Raw genomic sequence first — 25,971 nt, forward strand, 5'->3', positions numbered from 1 at the left:
CTCCCCCTCTTTTATTTACCTTCCATAAATATCTCTAATATAGGTATTGCTTCTCTCTCATAATTCTAATCAAAATCAGACTCTATACCTTCACTATTCTGAAAGTGTGTTCAATGGATTTTTTTCAGCACGACGGGAGATGGAATGAAACTGGTATTCACCATAATAATTGCTTCGATTATGGTTGTTTTAAAGTATATTTATTGGTTTTATTGATTTTTTTTAATAAATATATATATTGTTATAGCTTTATTGATTGGTATTTTTTGGATGGAATTTGTAAAACATAAACTATATTGTTCTCAATTGCTTTGCATCATACGTAGGTACTCGCGTATAGTTAAATTATTGGTTAATTAGTGGTTTATATATTGGTGTAGTCCATATATTTTGAATGCATATGTTTTTTAGTTAGTGGCGTATATACACCAAAATATTATGGTGTATTTTTGTTGAATTTTTATGTTATTTATCGGGTTATTCTACTAGGCACTATTATTTATTTTGTATCTACCAAAAACAAAACACCAACAAATATAAAATAAGATTTTATAAAGTTTTGTTATATGATAGTGGTTAGTTTGTTTATTGGTATTGTTTGGTTAGTTTGTAGTTCAAATGATGATATATATATCAATTTGAAGTGTACACAAATTTTTAATCCTAATATACACCATAATAATTGTAAATACTAAAATTTATACCAATTCTGCATAGCATTTAAACCAGTAAATTAATTTTAGCATTCTTTATCATAAATTATACCACTATAATACACAAATATAAGTTGGATTGTTTTGAAGTATTTTATTGGTTTTATTGATTAAACGTTTTTATAAACATATATTGCTATAGCTTTATTGATTGGTGTTTTTTGGATGGGATCTTAAATATGGAGTGTAACAAGTATGTATTAGTTTTTTAATTATTATTTTTTTAGTTTGATTGCTAAAATATATAGTTCATTTTTTTTATTGTTTTAAGTTTTTTTTTGTTGTTTTTCTTGCTTGATTTTTTGTGTAAATAGATATCTTAACTATGAAAAATGTTGCTTGAATGAATGCTTCGTATATTGTTTGACACACAAATTTGAATTAATTTGATTATATAAAATGATTGAAAAATTTTGGGTTAAATTATGGTGTATATCTTGGTCTAGTTTATGTATTTCGTACTATAGTGCACTATACACCAAAATTTAATCATAATGTACAATATTGTTCAAGATAGCAATGTTAAACTATCATGTGCACTTTTTTTTTTAATTAAGTTGAAAATGGTAATTTCTTGGTTAGTTTGTATATATTGGTGTACATCATATATTATATATTAGATTGAACTGTACACCAAAACATCACCATATTACACACCAAAACGTTACCATACTGTACACCAAAGCGTCACCATATTATATATCATTTCTAATTAATTTGTAATTTTAAAAATTATAAATAAGTGGTTGTATTATGATGTTATACATTCTTGTAGGTTAGTATGTGTCTAACTATTTATCGAAATGTATCGCAGGAATGTATGTGGATTTCAAGATTGAAAGAGTGATATATGACACAAACACCAAAAAGACGTTTACCAAATAGATACAATACTTTGTAATTAATTTTATTTTTTTATGAATGGAATTCTTACTAATACTAGTGATTTTTTCATATATATATTGGTATAATTATTTATTAATTCGATGATAAATATTGATAGATAGTTGATAATATTATGGTGTAAGGCAACATATAGTTGAAATATATAACAAATATTAATGTTATAATCATGAATTTTTACTTCATGTGCAATTTAATTATTTGTTGGTGTAAGTTATTCATTGTGATTAAAAATAATTGTACACCAAACTTAATCTACAATGTACATTATTTAATATACTTTTTTTAAAAAAGTTAAAACTATTGAACGGTGCTATGGTTTTTAATAGGAATAAAATTTGATTATATTTTGGTATAAGTTATTTATTATAATTACAAAAAAATGGTCAACGATATAATACAAATTCTATACCATTTAATATACTCACCCCCACCCCACCCCTTTTTAACTAACATATATAAAATTGAAGAGAGAAGTAAAAAAAGATCTTCCCATAATAGTTGAAATGAAATTAAAGAGAGAGAAAATAAATTCAGTAGTAATTGTATGAAATTAATGAGAAACGTGTTTAAGGATAGAAATCATATTAATTACATGATACATTTTTACTCCCTAAAAATTAGTGTCAAAATCTAAAAAAATAATTAGAAAAAACGTAATTGAAGAGAGAGAGAAAATTAGCATCAAATTCTAAAAAGATAATTAAAAAAAAAACGTAATTGAAGAGAGAGAGAAAAAATTAGCATCAACATCTAAAACAGATAATTTAAGAAAAAGGTAATTGAAGAGAGAGAAAAATATTTTTTACCATAGTAATTGTATCAAGTAAAAAAGAGAAAAAAAAAAATTTAAGTAAAAGAAATGTATGCAATTATAATTGTGTTGATAATCTAAATGGTAAAAGTAATAAATAACGAGTTCCATAAAATAAGCCACTAAGGCACAAAAATAGGTATAAACACGTGTGAAGATATATATATTTAATAAGCTGTCATATGTATAATTAAAATGTTATTGTTATAAACAAAAAGAGTTTGAAACTGTTTAGGAGAGAGAATATTTGATAAATATTAATATCCTAATTATACTCCATATAAAAGGCACAAAATATTAATAGTATGAGAGAGAAAAATCTGTAAAACAAAATTAAATTAAATACAAAATTAAATGTTTGTTATGTATGTAATTTAAAAACTTAGTTTGTAATTAAATATAAATATATTGATATTTTGTTAATAAAAGTCTTAAGGTGTATATTTTTGTAATTTTCACTTTTCTAAATCACTCATCTCTTTAAGGGTGAAAATCATTTTCACCCCTCAACATTATTTTAAAAATCAAACTCCTCCCTTCACTTTGAACAATAATCAGACTCCCCTTGTTATCTTGTGCATTATCGATTTTACCCTTGCTATATCACATATATGTAATACCTTTTTATATTATAATATAATTTGTTTTTTTGAATATAAGTATTTATAATTTTTCTTTTAAGTTCATTAACATTGTAATTAAGTAGAATGCTCCCTCCGTTCACTTTTACTTGACACACCCATTAAGAAAATAATTAATGATATATGTATTTTATCAAACTACTCCTTATTAAATGATGTCTTGAAAAATGATTTGAAAAATAAGTATTTAATGCTGAGGGTAAAACGTGAAAAAAATTATCATCTTTTCTTGATATGTCAAAAGTGGAAATAAAAATGAAAATATTTTAATGAATTTGTCACAAAATTTAATATTATTTTTTATGATAGTATTTCAATATAATATGCATTAAAGGTGTGTATATATATGCATGCGTATATTTTTGGCTTTCTCTACTCTCTCACTCAATGCGTTTCATATATATTACTTGACGCTTCTTGATGTAACACCTCTTAAAAAATATTAATTAAAGGTGTATTTTACTAAGTTGACATTTTAATAATATGCATTAATGTGTATTTTATTGGCAATGAATGAGTATTTTTGAATTATCTTCAAGTTGAGAAGAAGTAAAAGGATAATTAATTGCATCTAACGTTAAACTAATTGATATGTGAACTTTTGATCTATCAGACTTTTTCACAGATTTAATGAGTTATTAAGTACTAAATAATTTCATTATTAATGTGCTATATTAAAATTGTGCAAGTATTCTGCAGTTCTAAATAATATCACATGTTATCTATATAAATATGAAAGGAGAAAAGATGCATATTTTAGAATATTGAAGATTTAATATGTTTAATCAAATAATATAAGGAGAAAAATTAAAATTTATCAATAATTAAAGAACCAAATAGTCATTGTCTCATATACTTTTATGTCATTAAAATTAAGTTGGCCTGACCTATAATAGTAGATAAACAATTATTATTAAGAATAAAATGAGAAAAAATAATTATTTTTATCTTGAACTTCTAAATGACCAAAATAAAATAAAATTGAACAACTCATTTTAAAAATCACAACAAAATAATTTCAGACGGAGGGAGTAGCAAGTGTCTATAGCAGATTTACTCCCCAATTTACGTGGCACGTGAAATTATAATTTCCCCGATAAAATTAAATATGTTTCATTTTTACTTGTTATTGTTTGAATTGACACACCCATTAAGAAAACAATTATTGATGTAGATATTTAACCACATTATACCTACTAATTAATGTTTAGTATCGATTCTTGAAAAAATGATATGGAGAATAGTATTTAATATTAGGAATAAAACATGAAAAAAATAATTGTATTTTTTTGATATGTCAAAACTGACAAGTAAAAATGAAAATTTATTTTAAAAATAAGTGACAAGTAAAACGAACAGAAAAAATATTATTTATTGATTTGGTATAACTTAAATTTTATTTAAATTTAACACCACCAAGAAAATTTAGCCAGTTATGATTTTTAACGGTATGTAACTACCCTAATTATCACAATAATAAAAGCAATATATTTAATATAAATGTGTCCACTGGCTAGAATTTACTACATAAACAGTTAATAAAATAAATGTTGAAGTAAATACGCAATTAATGATTTCCAAAGACACGCAAACAAAATTGCCTGTCGAAATATAGTATGCATACATTACAGTTTTTTTTTAACAGGGTGCTCGAGTTGATTTAGTCGGTGATCTTTCAAATAAAAAATTAAGTTCAAAATTTTCTATATACTTTTTCAATCTAATTTAATTCATTATATGATGCTTATCTAATGGACAGGATTGACTCAACAAGACTGCTACTCTAAAGCCAAACTTCAAAAAAAAGATTTTAAATTTTTTTCAAAAACAAAAGATTTATCATACATATATATTTAGGTAAAATTTACTAAAATAAAAAATGTAATATAAATTTAGAATAACAAAAAATATGGCTTGAGAATTCAATAAGTTGATATAATGACATCAAAATAATGTCTCACCGCTTTAATATAATAATTGTTTGTTTCAATGATTAAAATTTTAAAGAAGACACCAAAAAATAATTTTTTATTTTTTTATAAGCAGAATTTTTATTTTTATTTTGCAGAATACAAAAGATTTGACCGTTTAAGAGATTTTAAAATAATCAGTAATAATAAGAAAATAACAATACCGATAAACATAGGAATAATAATAAATACTAAAGTAGAAAAAAATACTACAATTACTAAACTATTTCAATCTTCAATTATCACAACGATCTCCATATTTAAAAAAAATAAAAAGTTACTATTTTATAAATATCTGATATAATTTGCGAGGTATCACACTAAAATGATACCTTATGCATGTCCAAAGAATAGCAATTATGAGTTGCATTGTCAAAAAATATAAAATAAAATATGGCCTTTTTAAAATGCTTCCAAGAATTAAATGGGGGAATTAAATAGTTATAAATCCACTTTAACAAGAAAGTATTTAAAAGGAAAGACATGTTGGTACCATATATAACGCGTTTATATAGCTAAATTATTAATGTGTGATTATTTATCAGTATGACTTTTTGCAGGCATTCAAATAATTATTGACAGGTTTGGAGCTAGTTGCATAGATAATTTGGGCAGCTTATTACAGTAAAAACATTAAAGGCCCTCTAACTCTAGTTATATCATATATGATTGGTCACACTCCACCAAGGAAAAAAAAACCACATTTGTATCCCCCCCCCTTCCCCCCCCCCCCCTCCCCAAAAAATCAATAAAGTTAACCTCAGAAGTTAAAAATTAAAGTAAAAATACATATCACATAATTAATAAATATGTATAATATAATCAATATTTTCAAAAGTTCTTTCAGGGCGAGTCTTAAGATGAGGCGTATCAAAAAAAAAATAGGGCACAAATGAAAGAAATAGATCCATAGGGTGTAAGCCATAGAATTTTGACATAAATCTCGAGTGAAAAAGTTTACGCTTCGGACATTAAAAATAACAATAAAAAAGGAAATATAGTGACAAACAATAATAGTTATATTTTAAAATATAAATATAATGAAAAATCTAATGAAATAGATATAATCCTCTGATTCTTCTCCTCAGGATTGCTAACTCAGGAGTATTGTTTTGTTCTTGAATCAATGAAATACTTGTTGGAACTTCACCACGAATATGGAGTCAAGCTTTGATCACAATCGCAGATTATGAAAGTTTGTGGCTCAATATTTGGAGACGAAGACGTTTTTGAATGCGCAGAAGACTTGCAGATCACAACTAAAAAGTAGGGGTTCTCTATGTATAATTCCTCTTCTTTTTTGATCTTATGAAGACCTATACATATAGGTGTCAGGGTTTGAGCGTATTTTGATCTCCAAGTAATTTTAGATGATCCTGGGCTTGAAGAGCGTGAGTTGAACTTGTCTTGTCAACTTAACATCCAAATGTAGTTTGGACTTTATTTAAGTCATATAATTTTGAAAAAATACATAGTAAGACAATATATGCTATGTATTTATTATATATAACTATAGTTTAATAAAATTATCACTCACAACTATAATATCCATTTAATAGCTATTTTCCAATATAAAAGTGTATATTCCAAATTAGTATATTTCTAAGGCTTAATTCTAGGTATTGTATTTATCAATTATCTATCTTTCCTGTTTTCTCTCTCCAAATTAGTGTATAACTCCAAATTAGCACATTTTTTCCTCTTTCATAGATGATTATTTATCTTCTTTCTTTTTTTCCATGGATGATTCTTGTAGATCTCTTTCAAATTCAAACTTAATGACGCTGGACTTCCTCTCCCTTTCTCCAATAAAGCATCGTCATCATTGGCTCTAGATAATTCAGGAAACTTCATTGTCAGCCGAGAAATCTTTAAAGCTTAAGTTCAAATTATAGATTCATGAAATTGTTAATAAATTAATGGGTGATGTTTGAAAGATTGGACATATCACGAGGAGTTCATATCTCGGATTTGAGTGATTTATTTCACTATTATTGTATCAAATGTATTTCTTTGTATCTGATTGATTACACATTTGTATTAATATATCAAAGTGTATCTATTCCTTGTTATTCATTTTGTATCAATGTATTGTGTATCTTGAAACTTGTTATAAATTTGTATCAATGTATCTTTGTTTTACATTTGTATCATGTATTCGATTGTATTTTTATTCACTATTATATATTTGTATCAATGTATCCTTGTTTTACATTTGTATCATGTATTCGATTGAATTTTATTCACTATTATATATTTGTATCAATGTATTTAAGTACTTCTATTGTGTATTCATCATCAGACTGCATCTATATCAATATCGTACCAATGTATTCAAGTGAAAGAAAATCTATAACCAAAAAAAATTTGTATCAATGTCGTACAACTAATAGTTAGTGATACAACAAAATTATTGAAGAAGAAAAGATTTTTTTAGTGCAATTCATTTGTTTATTATGGAAACAATATTGTGAGATTTCATAGTTCCATTGATTATAGAAGATTGTGATAATATTCTAAATTTTCCTTTTTAAAAAGAAATTGTTGCATAATTATGCATTTCATTAGATATTGTATTTATATTTGGAGTAACTGCCTAAAAATAACATATGTATACTAGTATAGAACCACCAAAGATGGAGAATACATTTAGATACAACCAAATAGACAATTAAAAGTTAGTTATGAATAGTAATTATCTTAATAATAGCTACAAAAACTTTATTAACCTAAACTATAGTCATTTCTGTAAGTTCCTCTATAATTTTAGGAGAAACCACCTAATTACATCTGCATTCTTACCATATTTACTATTTTTTTCGTATGGTTTGGAATAATTATATTTTAGGGAAAAGGGTTTGATATACCCCTCAACTTTGTCATTTAGAGATGATATACCCCTCGTTATGAACGTGTCTCATATATACCCCTACTGTTATACAAATGGCTCACATATACCCTTTTCCTCTAACGGAAGTAAAAAAAAATTAGTTTAATTTTTTATTATTTTAAAAAAATATAATCCCATATGGGTATATTTAATCCTCCTCAAACATATATTATTATTTTTTAACTTTTTTTCGTTTCAATGATTAATTTAGATTTATTATTTTGATGGCCAAATTTATTTAAGTTTCGCTAATATTCTTGTAAAATTTATTAGACCCAATTTTTTCTTCAAATACAAAAACTAAATTACAATATATTCGAAAAAAATAGTTTTAAATTATAATATAGCAACAAAAAAGTAGTTTTAAATTTTTTTTCTTTACACTAAGGAATGAAAGAAAAAAATAAAATAAGAATAAGAAACTCAAATAATGATAATCAAGAAGTCAAAAAATAATTTATGTTTGAAAAAAATTATAACATACCTTGAAATTTGCTAGAAAAATCATATATGCCCCTAAATGATTTTTTTTTTTAAAAAATCAAAAGTCAAAAATAGAAATTTAAAACTAATTTTTTCACTTCCATTAAATGAAGGGTATATGTGAGCTCATTTTGTAACGGTAGGGGTATATGTGAGCCGTTTGTATAACGGTAAGGGTATATATGAGCCACTTTCATAACGAGGGGCATATCAGCTCCAAATGGCAAAGTTGAGGGGTATATTAGACCCTTTTCCCTATATTTTATCCCAATAGTTAATAATTTCATACCAGATTTTAAGTCAGATACACCTATATACATGATTTTTGCTAACAGATACACTGAAATAGAAAGAGAGAGATGAGCGAGAATAGAAGGGAGGCGAGCGAAATTTTCTATCCCAGATACATGCGAATCGTACTAAATACACACCAAATACATGTATTTGGTGTGATTCACATGTATCTAGGATACCAAATACGCGAGTGAGATAGGAGAGTGGCGAGTGAGATGGGAGGGAGGCGAACGAGATTTGCATATGTATCCCGAATACGTGTGAATCCACTTGGATACAGTGTATCTAAAATAAATTAAACTTAATTTTGACCTCATGTATCAGGACACACTAAAATCTGGTAAGATTCGTAATAATGCAAACTAGTGTGTATCCAAGTAATTGACTCCTAACCTAGTGGGATTTCTATAAGTTATTTGTAATACCCAAAAAAATCTAAGTTAAGACCCGAAGATTTTTGCGTATGCATATCTGCCCATACTGGGTGATTTTTAATTGTGCATAGGTGCTAAGATCAATCCATAAGTGTAGGAAGTGTTTTGGAGATGAATTAAGGTTATAAGAATCCTTTAGGTACAAAGTTGAGTTAAAAGTTTCATTACAGATTGAGTTTTGGTGGATGAATTTTACTTGGGTTAATTTCAAATAAGCATATCTCTTAGAATATGAAGAGTTATGATACGCCCACATTACACCTCTAATGAAAAAGTACAACGTGTTCGTTGTCAAATATAGAACTCAACTAGGTTGGGGTCAAATCTCATATGAATAAGACGAGAACTAAGTCGTATGCAATTATTTACTACTAGTTACTTATTTCCAAAGAAAAGGAGAAAGTTTGGGGGAATTGAAATGCTTCGTAGTATCAAGTAGTATCTTGTAGCTTTTAACAATATTAACTTAAACTAAGAATTTTATACAGAGAAATCAAGATTTTGTTCACCAAGACTATTTGACTTATTTCAGGTTAATACAGAATGTCAACTTGCAATGTTACTATATCAGTTTATCCATTTCATGCTACATTTTACCGTTTCTCAACAAAATTAAATGCATGTCACTTTTATCCTCTCAAACTAAGTATGTTTACCTCAAATCAATGATATTTGCTCGTAGTTGGTTAATCTCAGTACATCATCAACCCTTAGACGAGTTCTAAGTCTTGAATCTTCATTATTATCTCTTTTCCTAGGTTTTTCACCTTTTTAGTCAAATAAGCCAAACATAGGGCATGCTTTAATGTTTGCAACCATTAGAAATCGTTTAAGACGAAAGAACTAATAAAGTATATAATCACAATACAAAGTTTATTCTGTATACACCCTTTTTAAGTCAAGTCATCATGAATTTCACAATCCTTAGTTGTACGGTTTAGCCACTCATGATAATTGAAGTAAAGTATATACTATTTATAGTCCCAAAAAATTTGTAATTTAAAATAAAAAATTCGGCCCTCCGAAATGCAACTGATGCCTCACCTAATGGCCGGTCACAAGTGTGATGGTCAGTAGTTGCTTTTAAAAGACCCTTAGTGATGATCTATCAGACAGTCCATTGTAGGTGTGATGGCTCGTCAGGTGGATCACCAATAACCCTCTTTTTGACTTTGTTTTTGATTTCCTCCAATGCTAGACTTGACGGCCTATCAGAGGTGTGACGGTTAGTGGCGGAGGCAGGAATTCTATCAAGGGGGTTCAAATAAAACATAGGCGAAATCCTGAACCCTATAAACCATTGAGCTACTCCTTTGACATATGCTCAGGGGGTTCAATTTTAAATATATACACGTACACAAAAAAATTGATCTTATATATATAGTGTAATTTTTTTTTCGAGGGGGGTCGGATGACCCCCCTGGACACACTCTACATCCGCCACTGGTGACGGTCCCTCAAGAATCACGTCAGTGATGTATTTTAGCCTTCACTTAGCTCCTTTTTTCTTCTTTTTCCATTTTGAGTGATTTTCTGTTTAACACAGTAGAAAAAACATTAAGCGATACTAATTTTTCTTAAGAACTAGCATGTATTCATAGTTAAAAGCATCAAATGTGTCGACTAATGCCACCACATCAAGTTACGTGTCCATTATCTATCAAATAAAAAGTTTTTGAGTTGTCATTCCAACGCCGTCAACCTCTCATCAATTCACCAAGTCTCAACCAACTGCAACTTTCAAGAAGATGGTGCACAAAGTTTGAATGTGAAGATTCAAGTCTTTGGATTGATGTTCTCATTAAGGGAGTTAATACGCGCTGCATTTTTTTCTTAGAAGGTTTTGTCCCATTGAGCTTTCCTTGTAAGATTTTTAACGAGGCAGCCTAAATGCGTATTATTTGATGTTTTTCTTTCACTAAAGTTTTTTTTATTGAATTTTTTTCTAATAAAATTTTAATGAAACACATTACACGTACATTCGAGGGGAGTGTTATAATATAGTGATTGTCTATTTTTAGGGGGGAAAAGTTAGGAACCTTAATTTGAGAGCAAGTCAATTTTTCCCTATGAATAAAGAGTTTTCTTCGTTAAAAATTTATCTTTCAACAGAAATAAGAGATCTTCTCTCTCCTTCTTACTATTCTTCTTAATATTTTACAATTATTTAACACCCAACAATTAAATGAGGGAATTAAATAGTTATAAATTAACTTTAACAAGAAAGTATTTAAAAAGAAACACACGTTTGTACCATATAACGCGTGTATATAACTAAATTATTAATGTATGATTAATTACCAGTATGACTTTTTAGCAGGCATTCAAATAATTATTGACAGGTTGGCAGTTAGTCGCAATTAGGGGTGTTAAATAGGTGGGTTGGGTTGAAACTAGATATATTATAATAGGTTGAAATAGAAATTGAGTTGGGTTTTGAGCCGTCCAAATTTACTTTAGGGTTGAGCTCAAATGGGTTCAAAATTAGATGGGAAAATTATGCGTATAAGCAAACATATAATAGTTAATTACTTAACATAGCTATAGTTTGCCTTACTTTTAGCTATAACTACGCAGCTCATCTTTTTAGTTTTGTATAATTCGCACGTTTGTATAATTCGAAATTTGTATAATATAATTTGTATAACTTTTGTATAATTCGTAATTTGTATAATATAATTTGTATAACTGTTTGCAGATGTTTGTAATTGAATAAATTCGTTATTTTGAGTTTATACAAAAATAACTGAATTATACAAATGTACCCGCGAATTATATAAACCTGCAAATTTATACAAATCGACGAATTATACAAACGAGATAGCTTAAATTGTAGCTACAACCCATAAATATGCAAACTATAGCTATAGAGCATAATCAAGTTTATTATTGTGGCTATTTGCGAAAGCTCCTCAAATTAGATTGGGTCATGACCCGTCCAATTTGACCCGTTTAATCTCAATAATTTTAATATATAGTTATTTAACTTTTATAACCACAATTTGAATTTCAAGTCAATAATTTTTTTTGTAAAAAGTTACAAATGGATAGATAGATAAATCCTAAAAGATATAAAATAGATAGTAATTCATACCTTCAATATATGAACATATATTACATTAACGGGTTGAAATTGGAGATTAAATTAGACTCAATTGAAGATTCTCTTAAAATGAATTAAGACTTGAATAAGCTGAGCTTGAATCCAATTCAAATTATCTTGAGTTGAACTTCTAAAATTCTAGAAAAATTGGATGAGTTACCCATATTTGCGTTCATTTTTAACACCATAGTTGCAATACAGATAATTTGGGCAGTTTACTACAGTAAAAACATTGAAGACCCTCTCCCTTTAGTTATATCATATATGAACTGGTCATGCTCTATCCAGTGGCAGAGCTAGAATTTTAACAAGAGGTTTAAAATTTGAAGAAATAAACACACGAACTAATCGAAAGGAATTTGACATCTACTACATATACATAAAAAAAAATTAATCATATATAAATAATAATATTTTTTAGCGAAGAGGGTTCCAGATGAACCCCTGAATGTATGTTGGCTTAGCCCCAAACTCCACCCAGTAAGAAATTATCCACATTTGTTTTTTTTTTCAAATGAATAAAGTTAACCTGGGACTTGCCCTGGGGCGAGTTCCAGGACAGGACGTACTAACACAAATAAAAATATAGATTTATAGGACGTGAGTCTTAGAATTTTGAGCATAAGTCTCAAAAGTAAAAGTATATTTAAAACAAAGGCCCAATTGCTTGGGTGGTTGCTATCAATTGTATTATATTATATTATTAATTTAAATATAATATTTATTTTGGCTGTTATTTTGAATTTTATTATATTGTATAATTTAAATTTATCATTAAATAATGATGTTAGTATATTTAATTTAGTCATTTTTTACTTTACATTATAGTATTTTTAATTTTCTTTAAGTATTGATTATATTATTTTATATTTAATATTATATATATGAATAAAATAATACAAAAATTAAAAATTTGAAGCACAAATAAATTAAAATGAAAAAAAAAAAAAGGAAGAGGGGGACATAATGATTGTCCAAAGTAAAAATAAATTAAAGCAAAAGATCGACGATATCAACAATCAAATATTTGTCACTAAGAATTTGTCTGTGCGTAGCGTGGTCACGTTGTGGCCACATGGATTCGATTATTTTATTTGAGATTTTTTAAATACACAATTTAAGAGAGTGCGAGGAGTTACTGTGGAGCAAGGCGAAACTCGAAAGATTCGATAACGAGTTTTTTTATTTTGATGAAATTATTTGTAGGATTTAATTTTATATGATTGAGTCATTCTTTTATTTCTATTTGTTTAACTTACGTAATTAACTTGTTATTTAATGATGTCGTTATATCTTGCATTCTCGAGAGAAACTCTGAGACTAGGTTTTAATTGAGCAACATTATTTCGAAACAGTAAGAGATTAATGATGGAGATTTAAAAGTGGAGGTTAGAGATATAATAAAATTTTGATGTGATCTAAGTGAATAGATTTATTGATTATTTGATTAGCTTGCGTTAATTTGATATAATGAAGATAGAAAATTACTGCACTTGGTCGAGAGATATTTATAGTAAGAGAAAATTCATGATCGATAGAGATTAGTTTGGCGAGATTATAGCTAATGTAGCGAGAAGAAATCTGACAATTGGAGAAATCATAATTCTAGGCCTCCTGAATCTTAAAGTCAACCTATTCTCTTAAGTTGATCGTTTTTACCACTTTATTATTTACATTTGGTTTAAAATGATAATCTTATAGGGCCCGTTTGGCCATGCGATATGGTATTATGATATGGAATCATGAGATGAAATTGAAGTTTTGTTTGGACATGCGATATGGAATTTTTGTGTTGTATATTTTCTCATAAACATAAAAATTTCATAAGTTGTAAAACTATTAAAATAGATTCAATTGTTTATTCAATCTTATCAAATAAACAAAAATTTATAAAATCGTATAATAAATTATTACAAAGCTATTTGTTCTCCACTTAAGTAATTGTTTCATTTAACTTTAATTTAATTAAAAAAAATTAAACATAAATTGTAGTGTACTAGTCTTTAATATAACCAACATTGTTACTTTGAGCCATTTGTTGGTCAATATCATCCACAACTATATTTTCATGCTCATAGACCATAAATATTTCATCACTTTAACAATCGGTTGGTGTGAGTTAAAGTGACTATATGTTGGTGAGAATAATAAATTTTAAAAAGTAATGAGGTGATTATAAATTTTATTTACATATGAAATAAATGGTTAGTAGATATAAATGTGGGGTTATTTTAACAAAATATAAACTTGTTGGTCAATTTTTGTATTAAAATATCTCAAATCATGATATGAAATTACTATATAATTCCATATCATGGTTTTTGGAGAATATGGAATCATGAGATAGAATCATCATAAAATCGCATGTCCAAACGCTCATTCCATCTCACGATACCATAACGTGATATGGTATCGCATGGTCAAACGCCTACTTAATCTTTAAAATTAAATAATTGTTCAAACTAATTTTCTTGGCTATATTGAGTAACAATAACTAAACCTTAGTTTTCTTTGAGATTTGACTTCAGACTTCAAAACTGAATTATATTTGCAACTTATATGTTTAGGACGAATTTTGGACGTGATCAAATTTTGATATCGTTATCGGGGAAGTGGGAACTAAGAATTCAGTTGTAGTTGTAAACAGTTCTAGGTGTTGAATTTTAACTTCTTTTTTTTTAAAAAAAAATTGTTCTAGTTTTTGACTTGAGAAACATGACATCTTTGAATTATGAAAGTTTGGATGTTGGCAATTCTACTTTTGGAATTTCTTGTGCATATTGTTTCTCGAACTAATAAGTGATAATTTAGATATGAAACTTACACTCTCAGTAGTTTAGGTATGAAACTCAAAAAAAAGAAGATAGTTTAGGTGTTTTTGACACTTATCTCTTAGTTTTATTTCTACAATATTTTTTTTAAAAATAGAATATATTTTTATTTTTTAATTTCATTCGAAGAATTAGGATAAGCATTTGCTAATTTATTCCTTGATTTTAAAGTTAATATGAAAAAAGGGTCAACAATAACTCTATCGATAATATTTTAAAGATGTTTTATGATTTGCAGCAATGTAACATTTTTTTTTATTTTTGTGATTATGATTGTTATGTCTTTTTACTTTAAAACCAATTATCATATTAATAAATGTTTATCCTTCTTCAATTAAGAAAACATTGAGAAATGAAAATATTTCCTACTTTATCAAAAAAAAAAAAAGAAGAATTTTATCATTACCCAATGCAAATTAATGATGGGTTCCACTATTTTTATTAGAAAAAGAATGAGTTTAAAAAGAAAAGAAACAATATGCTTACTAGAAAAAGGGTATTTTTGTCCCAAAAGTAGCAATACAATTTTTTTTTATCAAAGTATTATCGATAAAGGTATTTTTGGATCAAACTATTGTCAAGGGACATTTCTAGACTAAATTATTAGTTAAAGATATTTTTGTTCAATTTCACATAACTTAAAAACATTTTTTACCCTATTCTAAAATTTTAATTCAAATGCAAAATTCAAATTATTGAATTTTATCAAATTTGTATCTACTATAATAACTCCACCCCAATTACTATAAGGAAATGGGTGATCAAATTCAGGCTCTCTTCAGAATCACATGATTTATGATGTCAGGTTATTTATCAAAAACAATATATATGGATAAGTCTCCCTAAAATATGAAATTAAAAATATTTAAAATAAAATAATAAGGATAAAATATTTACATTGATAGTTCGGATCAGAGCATTACGAGTTTAGCTGAATCCAATAATTTTGGTTTAAATTACTTACAAAAAAATTCAGTGAATATGTAGGATTAGTTTTAGAACTTAGTAACTTAAAAATATTCAAATCCTGAATCCACAAACTTCAAATTCTGACTCCGCAATATAATACACAAAGAAACATGGTTGAGATGAATAAAAGTTTGGTTGAAGACGCAAAGAATGTGCAATATTTTCAATTTACAACATGCAAAGACTATTGACAATTTTGTAGAAAGTTAACAAGTAACCAATGCCTAAACCACTTTACATAATAATCCTCTATATATAATATTACCAAACAATTTTCACTTCTACATACATGCCATAATTTCCAATATTATTTTCTCATAGCTCATCATCAAACACAACAAAATGGGATTATTAACATTTTTAGCTTGTTTGGTTTTGTCTTGGAAATTCATCAATACATATAGGCAGAAAAATAAGAAAGGCCCAATAAATTGGCCTATTGTTGGGGCAGGCTTAGAACAATGGGTGAATTTTGATAGGATGCATGATTGGTTGGTTGAGTATTTGGCTCAATCCCCAACTGTTGTTGTTCCTGCCATGACTACAACTTATACTTACATTGCTCATCCAACTAATGTTGAACATGTTCTCAAAACAAATTTTGATAATTATCCAAAGGTTTATATATAGTACTTTCTTTCTTTTTAATTAAACTAAAAATAGCTTGAGGATATATAATATATGTAAAATTCATGTATAATAGGTATATAAATGTATATACACTATTAGAAACAAGGTTTTTTCTACTATAAATCAATGAGAAATTTGTGCTATAAACATGATTTTTCCACTCATTTCCATCAAACCAGCTCACTGAGAAAATATATTGTGGAAAACAGATTCTCACTGAGATAGTGAGTAACTTTGTAATTTTACCATGTGAAACAATTGGTTTTTCTTTTCACACTAATTCAATCAAAATATCAGTGAGAATAGCCATTGAACATTTTTCAATGGAAAATTCAGCGAGAAAATAGTGATTTTTAGTAGTGATAATCAGTGTATAACATATTGTATATTGGTGAAAAAAAGTAAATAGTGAATCCAACATGCTATTTGTGTAAAGATTCCTTAAAGAAAAAGGTGCAAGATTTTTTTTTTTCTAATTATAAATTAGATTACTCAATGGATATGTGGCTTTCAACTTACATATGGTTTATAGTCTATCATGAGAAATATTGTTTTTTTTCTTCCTTTTGGCACAGGGTGAAGTGTACCATTCATATATGGAAGTTTTGCTTGGAGATGGTATCTTTAATGTGGATGGTGAGCTTTGGAGGAAACAAAGGAAGACTGCTAGCTTTGAGTTTGCTTCAAAGAATTTAAGGGATTTCAACACTGTGGTTTTTAGGGACTATAGCCTTAAACTCTTTAACATTCTCAATCAAGCATCTTTCAAGAATGAGCATGTAGACATGCAGGTGAGTTGTTGAATTCTGTTTGGACTTAAATACAATGATTAAGATATTCCGTTTTAATGTGATGGTGTTTGACTAAGCACAGAGTTAAAAAAAAAATTGATAGACTTTTGAAATTAGTGATTTATGACAAATGTGTAGTCATTTGTGCAAATATAAATCTTATCATTAAGTGGTCGTTTGATAGAGTGCATAAGAATAGTACTGAATAAAGTGTATTAATAATGTTGAGATTAGTTATGTTGGGATTACTTATTCTGGGACTAGGATTATTTCTTATCCACTATTTATTGGTTTGGTATAGTAAAGGTTGTTCTGTCTTTAATCATGCTTATCCATGTATGAATAACTCGTGTCTTACTAATACCATGATTTGCTATGTATTATACATATGTTGTAAATCCTATCAAACAATTAATCAAATAAAACCACAGATAATACATGTATTATTTTTTTTAATACATCATATTATACGACCCTAAGGATAGAATTAATTAGAAGTTTAAAGTTAATTTATTTCATGTTGAGTCCCACATTGGTGTTTTGGGGGGTGATGTGGTTTTTTTATATTGTTTTTGACAATCCTCATCTCAATAGCTAGCTTCTGAAGTTGAGGCCCAAAATCAATTTCTTAATTATGACATCAGAATCAGGCCTATCTCGATTTTTGGTTTGCCCAATGTTGACTTCCCATCTTATGTTGTCCACGCTCCAAACGTCCACTCTTCAACAGGTGAGGGTGTTGAGTCCCTCATTAGTGCTATAGGGGTGGTGATCCCAAAGTCCATTTCTTTTTCATTTAGAACAGACTAAAAAGAAAAGCGTATCACATAACACAGGACATAGGAAGTACAATTTTATTCTATTTTTTGTATTGTTGCTAAACAACAATTATTTTTTCCAGGATCTGTTGATGAGGATGACTCTAGACTCAATATGTAAGGTGGGATTTGGTGTAGAGATAGGAACATTGAATCCAAATTTACCAGAAAATAGCTTTGCAAAGGCATTTGATGCTGCAAATGTCATTGTCACACTAAGATTCATTGATCCTTTGTGGAAAATCAAGCAATTTCTCAACATTGGATCAGAAGCCATCCTTGATCAAAGTATTAAAAAAATTGATGATTTCACATATTCTGTCATAAGAAAAAGGAAGGCAGAGTTAGAAACAAATGACAAAGTAAGCTCATACAAACTTTTTATAATTATTGTTTACCTAAATTATAGTTTGTTTCGTCAAAGCTTCTAGACAGTCAAAACTACTTATTTTTAGAGAGTTAAGGTATTTGTCCAAACTTTATGAAAAAATAAGTGTTTCTGAGCAGCAGCAACAGACACGTTTTTTTGAAAAGCACGAATTGTTGTTGTAGTATTAAATTGTTACTCTCCAAAAGTACTTTTTCAAAATATGCAGTTTTCTCGAAGTTTGGGCCAAACAGGCTAATATGATTTTTTAAACATTAACAGATTAATAAGCATGACATATTGTCAAGATTCATTGAGCTAGGAAAAGACCCTGAGAACAATATAACTGATAAAAGCCTGAGGGACATTGTCCTGAATTTTGTCATAGCGGGTCGCGATACGACAGCAACGACTCTGTCTTGGGCTATATACATGATTATGACTCACGAGCACGTAGCTGAGAAGCTGTACGCGGAGCTGAAGTCGTTGGAACAAGTCCGTGCTAAAGAAGAGAACGTGTCGTTGCATCAGTATGATGCGGAGGATCCTGAATCTGTCGATTCGAGAGCCATTCAATTTGCAGGGCTCCTGAATTATGATTCATTGTCAAAATTGTACTATCTACATGCTGTGATTACAGAGACTCTTAGATTGTACCCTGCTGTTCCTCAGGTTAGTTACCCTGATTTTATCAATTGGATAGTATTTAAGCAGGGGCGGAGCTAGAAGCCTGAGTACGGGTTCGGCCAAACGTCCCAGTAATTTTTGCTCAAATAGTGTATATGTATTAAGAAGTTTGTTAAATGTGTACAAGTATTAAGTTTACAACAAAGTTACTGTTATAAAATTTCGAATCCATAAGGTTAATATTCTTGCTTGATGAGGAGTTTAGAAAGAGAAACTTTTGATGATAGTGGGGTTCAAACCCACAACTCTAGGTGGGAAAGCGTTTCCATGACCCCTTCCTTACTACTGAGCCATCAATCAGTTTTGCTAGGGAGTTCACATATTAGTATACATATATTTATTTGTTTAATTTTCTAATACAAATACATGATCTACGAAAAACTACTAAGTTCGTTCGAACACCTGAACCCTCAGTTAGCTCCGACTGTCTCTTTTGTTGTAATGTAGGTTAGCATCGTTTTTATACTGTCGATGCATAGAACTTTTGATTTAAATTGGTATAAACACTCGGTGAATGATTTTGTTTTAATAATGTGACAGGATCCTAAGGGAATATTGGAAGATGATGTTCTACCAGATGGAACAAAGTTAAAGGCAGGAGGAATGGTGACCTATGTACCTTATTCTATGGGAAGAATGGAATACAATTGGGGTTCTGATGCAGCATCATTCAATCCTGAGAGATGGCTTAAAGATGGGGTTTTCCAAAATGCATCTCCATTCAAATTCACCGCTTTCCAGGTATATAATATAAACAGAGCGGCTCAATAAAATTAGTGGTCTAAAGTCAAATCATAATAAGAGGTCTTTTAAACGTACATTTTGTTGAATCAAAAGGACTTACTTTTTTATCTATGGATCAACTTAACGAGACAAAAGAGATATAACATATATCAGAAAAACTAACAACTTCAATAAAGCAATGTTTCCAATAACCTTACCTTAGAGTCAGCCCCAATGAAGGGGTGAATGTACAATAAAAGTTATTGGTTTAGCTGAATTCAGTAGCTTTGGCTTAAACCCTATGTTTGTGTTAAGTAATCTACTAAAATATATATAAAGTAAAGTAGTAATAGAAACCCAAATGATGCTTGACATTCTGAATACATAAAGTTAAAATTCTGAATCTGCCTCTACCCTAACTAGTGGTCTAAAGCTACCAATATATAATACTATATGTGTACAACCATGGGCGGATCTAGGATACTATAAGGGGTTCATCCAAACGCTCTTCGTCAAAAAAATTACACCATAAATACCAAGTCAAAACTATGAATTATATATATATACACTATGACTTTTACAATATTTACTTCGTTATATTTTGAATACCCATAGTGAAAATCCTGATTCTGTCATACTGATAACTACATTTTTCATGCCATGGTGTTGTAGGGAGGGCCAAGGATATGCCTAGGGAAGGATTCAGCATATCTTCAGATGAAAATGGCACTTGCAATTTTGTGTAGATTCTATAAATTCAAGTTGGTGCCAGGCCATCTAGTCAAGTACAGGATGATGACCATTTTATCAATGGAACATGGATTAAAGCTTACAGTTTCACCGAGATCTTGAAAATACAAAATGTGTAAATGTTTATGATGGCTAGATTTTAATTGCAAATTGTAACTATAACTTATATGGTTAAAATAAAGTCTTTCATGGAACTATGAACAATTGAAAGAATTATTGTCACCACATGATTCGTCTTTAAGTTCTATGCACTGACAGTTTAAAAACTACACATTCAAGTCCATAATCATAAGTAAATCTCTTAATAAAGTTAGGAGGCTTTAATTATGAAAAAAATTCACTTTTGTTATTTAGGGAGTTGGTACTCTAAAAAACACATTTGACCACAAAATTTCAGAATTCAACTCGAAGTTGAATTTCAGAAATGTTAAGAATTTGAATAACAACAAAAACTATTTTTTTGATTTGCTATCACATATTAAAATTCACTCTCCGTGTTTTATAACTTTATGAATCGATTAATGATATGGCTGTGAGTCCTTCAATCTAAAAGATGATCACTCCCAACATGATTTTCTCCATATCTAGGGCTCAAACCCGAGACCTTTGATTAAGGGTGGAACACTCCCACCACTGCACCACAACACATAATGGTTGAATTAAGGTATTGTTACATGACTATATGGCATCTAGGAATACAAGAGAAGTAGAAAAGATGATTAACACTACAAGGAAAAGAAGCAAAAAAAGAAAAGGAAGGACATATAATAAATATACAAAAGAAACATCAGGTCCATTAATGTTCATTATTGCACTAGTTAACTGGATTATTACATCTATTTACAACTAAAACTTAGGAGAAAAAAAGGCTTCCAAATTTCTCTAACTCATACAAACACTCCAAAATGAGGGTGGTAAAAGAGTCCACCACTGCATTGCAACAAAAGAAAAACAAAAATTCATCAATTAAAAAAAAGGGTAAAAATAATGGCCTCAAGGATATTATAGGGTCCCAAAGCTATGCTACCCTTAATTCACATTAACATAACAAAAAAAGAAGAAGCCAAGTTTAGAAATCCCTATGTACTAACAATGACCATTTGGGCTTTAGTCTAAGAAGTAAGAGCGCAATACATGATGTATGAGTTAGATTCACGTTACACAATCAGAACTTAAAAGAAAACTTATATTTAAGTGGAAAAAGGTAGAGAGACAGACTCATTATCCAATTCATCGAGTTTCGAACCATGTCAGCAATAGCGGATTCAGGATTTCCACCTAAGGGTGCTTGAAATTTGAATGTAGAACCTCAAGGTTAATTTTAAACCCCCTCAACCACTAAAGTCTAAATCAACCTCTAATATTATGTTTAGGTCGTTCAAAATCTATATATATGTTTATACATAACAAATACCATTTGCTGAGTTGGTTCGGGTGAATCCCCTCGCTATCCTCTAGATCCGCCCCTTACAGCCAAATGTTCAAGGGCTAACCTTTCAATGAAACTGTCCACCAGTGTATGTCTGCCCAAAAGACCAACTAGCAGGGGCAACATTCTTAGAGACTACACTATGTCCATCACTAGTAGTAACTTTAAATGAAAGGCTTTGTCCATTTAGTAAACTGTTACTTTGCCAGTTTTGGCCCCAATTTCTTGACATAGATTGCCATTGTGGTTTCGATCCTTTAATGGCTACAGCATGAACATCACCAGCACCGCCAACGTTAGTCACAAGTACTAAGTTGAAGTAAGAGTGTCCATTGATTGTGAACCTGATGCCTCCCTTTCTTCTGCAGGGTATCCTGCAAGAGTTGACAATAGAGTTTATGTTAGTTGATTCTGTTGAAGGCATTTATAGGTGTGACCTAACGGTTAATGAAGCTAAACTGAATCGCGAGAAAGGAAGAGTTTAAATTCCAATAAAAGGCAAAAAGTGTTAGGTGATTCTTTTGTATCTTCTAATTAAGTTTTGGTGAACAGAGTACCTATACTAGTAGCAGTGTCTGAGCGAGGATTTTCATTAAAGAGATTCAGAATATGAAGTAAACAAACGAAGAAGCCAAAAGGGGTTCAACATCTACTATATATACACAAAAAATTAACTTTAACCATATATAAACAATGGAATTTTCCGCTTAAGGAGATTCAGATGAACCTTCTCAGCCCTGCCAGGTAGGACGTAGGCAATATCTGGTGGACTAATTAACGGCTCTGATCATTGATTGAACCTATGTGGCAACTTGAGCACCGAGTGATTAAAGTCCGTGTGTTTCATGCGTGTAACGAGCATCAACATGAAGTTTCGAAGGAAAATCACATAATCAACCATTATTTGAACCAAATACAGTTAAACTTTTCTATAACAATATTTCAGTATAATGACCAATTATTTTAGAACCAATTTTTCATGTTATATTATACTATATGTTCTTGATCACAACATTTCACTATAGCAGCCAAAATCTATCCAAACAAATGAATTATAGATAGTTTCGAATGTATGATAAAACCATTGAACATACCTTCTATAAGCAATAGGGACAATTCCAGCTCTATATTGGGCAATGTGCTGAAAAATAGGCTGAGAAAGGTCAAAGTGGTGAAGAGGAGGATTGCACCAGCCACCAGGTGGACATAAATTGGTTGCTGTTACTTTAATAGAACCTGACAAACACCATTTGTGTTCATTCACACATTTAATCTCATAGCAAGATCCACAACTCAATCCATTGTTGAACAAAACTGTGCTTAAAGCTGCAGTTTTTGTTCCATACCCTTGGTTGTATAGATTCCCATAACCACAAGCACCACCTGTTGGAGAATGTATGTAAATAAAGTTTCACACGAATCTACATTATTGATCGTTAGAACTTAGGTCGGCAATATGAGCAACCTCACACAGGTGGAATTTACAAGAATCAATATAAACAAGGGCAAATTTATTGTGAGTTCTATGATTTCGGTTGAACCCTTTGTTTTTGCCTCGAACTATGTAATATATATGCAAAAATCAATTAAAAAGTATGACTATAACGAAGTCATAGTCATTCTTGAAATTGGAACTCTCCTTGTCTATAACGATGTCTACTCCTATCACATGGTTTTTTTTTAAGCATATATAAGGGGCAGAGGTGTTGGAGGCAGACTGAGGCGACGACAGGCGGACGTCATGGGAGGCCTGAGACAGACAATGTGAGCAAGCTTACCTAGCCAGAATTAATAGGAACCAACATAAACAAAGACAAAATTATGGGGAGTATATGAGCTTAATTTAACCCTTGATTTTCTCTTAAATTGTGTGATATATATGCAAAAATCAATTAAAATATATAAATGAAATGAAATCATACTCTTTTTTTTTTTTTGAAAATTCACCAACTCTAGATCCTGAATTTACCGATATATTATCTATTTGATGGAAAAATCTTTCCCCTCTGCTTAGCCTTATCCATACGAGGGATATTTTAGTGATAGATTCTATAGGAACATTACGATCTTATTTGGTTAAACACCTAGCAACAAACTCTGACATTTTCCTTTCTTTATAGTATTCCTATACAAGTTCCTAGCTACAAACTCTACATTCCATTGATTATAGCATTTCTAAACAAGTTCCTAGATTACACATCTAAAGGATTTGATGATAATGATGTTATTGATGATAAATACAATCTAGTGACGATATCGATTGTGACCTTGATACGGAACTAGAGAACTACTAATTAAGTTTGCATACCCATGGTCCCCGAGGCATCACCACCTCCATAGAATGTAGCATGAGCATTGATCCACTTTCCTTTACCATATCCCTTCACAAATGAGGCAATTGCAAGAAAACAAACCAAAAAAATCACAATTTTAGCCATATATATTCCTGCATTAAAGATTGGAACTTTTAAATTAGCAATTTTTTTTAGTTATACACTCAATTTTGGAAATGTTCAATGTTCATTTTACCAAAACAAGGAAAATGTAAGAGAAATGAGTATTTGAAAGTTAAATTGTTACTTAATATAGAAATATGTCATTCTATATGAGACTGACATTAGGACATATGAATTAATTTATTGGAGAATGTAGCTATGCAACAAAGAGTAAGTAGAGATTTAGTTTAGAAAAAATTGAGAGAGTTAATAAGAGGATGTAAATAAGCATTTAGAAATAGGGGAGATGAGATGGTTACTCCGTCCATCAAAGTTTGGACATATGAGAAGAAATTATCGACTAGTACTGGTGAAGCTAGTAGGTACCGTATAAAATTAGTCGAGGTAGGTGAAAGTTGATTCAGACATGAGAATGATAAAAAGAATTGCATGACTTGGCCTTTAAGATGCTTCAGGAGTAATTGATTGACCATTTCAAGGCTGGGGTACCTAAAACTGTCCCACATGAGGCTATGAGCTGCTAAAAAAAAATATTTTTTTTATTTTAAAATAATTTAATTTAATTTTTTTTTATTTTATCTTAGTAAGATAATTTACATTACAACTACATAAATGCCTATAGTTTGTTTTAAGTACAGTTTTCAAAATTCTTTCTTTTGTCAAAAAAAAAACTTTATGTATCCAATTAAATATTGCCACAAAAATTGAGACAAATCTGAAAAGTAAAAAGTGATTTTTACTTTTTGGTTGCGATGGAATACTCATTCTGTCAAAAATATTTTACTAAAACACAAAACATATATGATACCTAGAACATGAGTGCTCTCATAATATTTATACGATCAACAATGATGTGTATGTTGAAGAGACATAAACAAGACGCATAGCTATATTTGAGCACTGAAAGGACAAAAATATCCTTAGAAGTGATGAAACAGGCATGTTGAAACAAGTCATTTCTAATATAAGAGTTATATATATATATCAATTAGAGCGCGCTATTATATACTATGATTTTCAGAAAACTCAGTAGAAAATTAATTGATTATTTTGAAACGTACCTTAATTAAGCCATAGCATGATGTTCTTGACAAGATCATATTAAACAAGATTGTTTCTCCATTACAAAGATTATATTTTTTGTTCATGTTATTTTAATTCTCCCTTTTTTACTTACAAGAAATTAAACATTATGGATGAATACCACATAATTCATTATTGGAATAGAGAAATGGGTGGTTATATAAGTGGCTCATATTATTAGTTACTTATATT

At 29.3% G+C, this 25,971-nt stretch overlaps 2 protein-coding genes across 3 annotated transcripts; one reads left to right on the forward strand and one right to left on the reverse strand.

Annotated features, from left to right (window-relative positions):
- The first annotated feature begins 16,351 nt into the window (after positions 1-16,351).
- LOC125834297 (cytochrome P450 704B1) lies at positions 16,352-21,034 on the forward strand. 2 transcript variants are annotated; one of them, XM_049513457.1, is made up of 6 exons: positions 16,352-16,663; positions 17,251-17,466; positions 18,368-18,646; positions 18,934-19,323; positions 19,879-20,079; positions 20,734-21,034. In XM_049513457.1, exons 1-6 carry the CDS (start codon positions 16,388-16,390, stop codon positions 20,911-20,913), a joined length of 1,542 nt encoding a protein of 513 aa, XP_049369414.1. In that variant the 5' UTR covers positions 16,352-16,387; the 3' UTR covers positions 20,914-21,034. The 2 variants fall into 2 exon arrangements, with proteins under 2 accessions (XP_049369414.1, XP_049369415.1); XM_049513458.1 differs by lacking the exon at positions 18,368-18,646.
- Positions 21,035-22,279: 1,245 nt separating this feature from the next.
- On the reverse strand, positions 22,280-25,842 carry LOC125834239 (expansin-A10-like). Its single transcript, XM_049513409.1, has 4 exons — positions 25,758-25,842; positions 24,549-24,686; positions 23,335-23,623; positions 22,280-22,614 (listed from the first exon to the last, which is right to left on the reverse strand). The coding sequence occupies exons 2-4, from the start codon at positions 24,676-24,678 to the stop codon at positions 22,308-22,310; spliced, it is 726 nt and encodes a 241-aa protein (XP_049369366.1). The 5' UTR covers positions 24,679-24,686; positions 25,758-25,842; the 3' UTR covers positions 22,280-22,307.
- Positions 25,843-25,971: the final 129 nt, after the last annotated feature.

Source organism: Solanum verrucosum, unplaced genomic scaffold (assembly GCF_900185275.1).
Source record: "Solanum verrucosum unplaced genomic scaffold, falcon-dt-bn FXZP01000026.1, whole genome shotgun sequence".
NCBI lineage: Eukaryota > Viridiplantae > Streptophyta > Magnoliopsida > Solanales > Solanaceae > Solanum > Solanum verrucosum.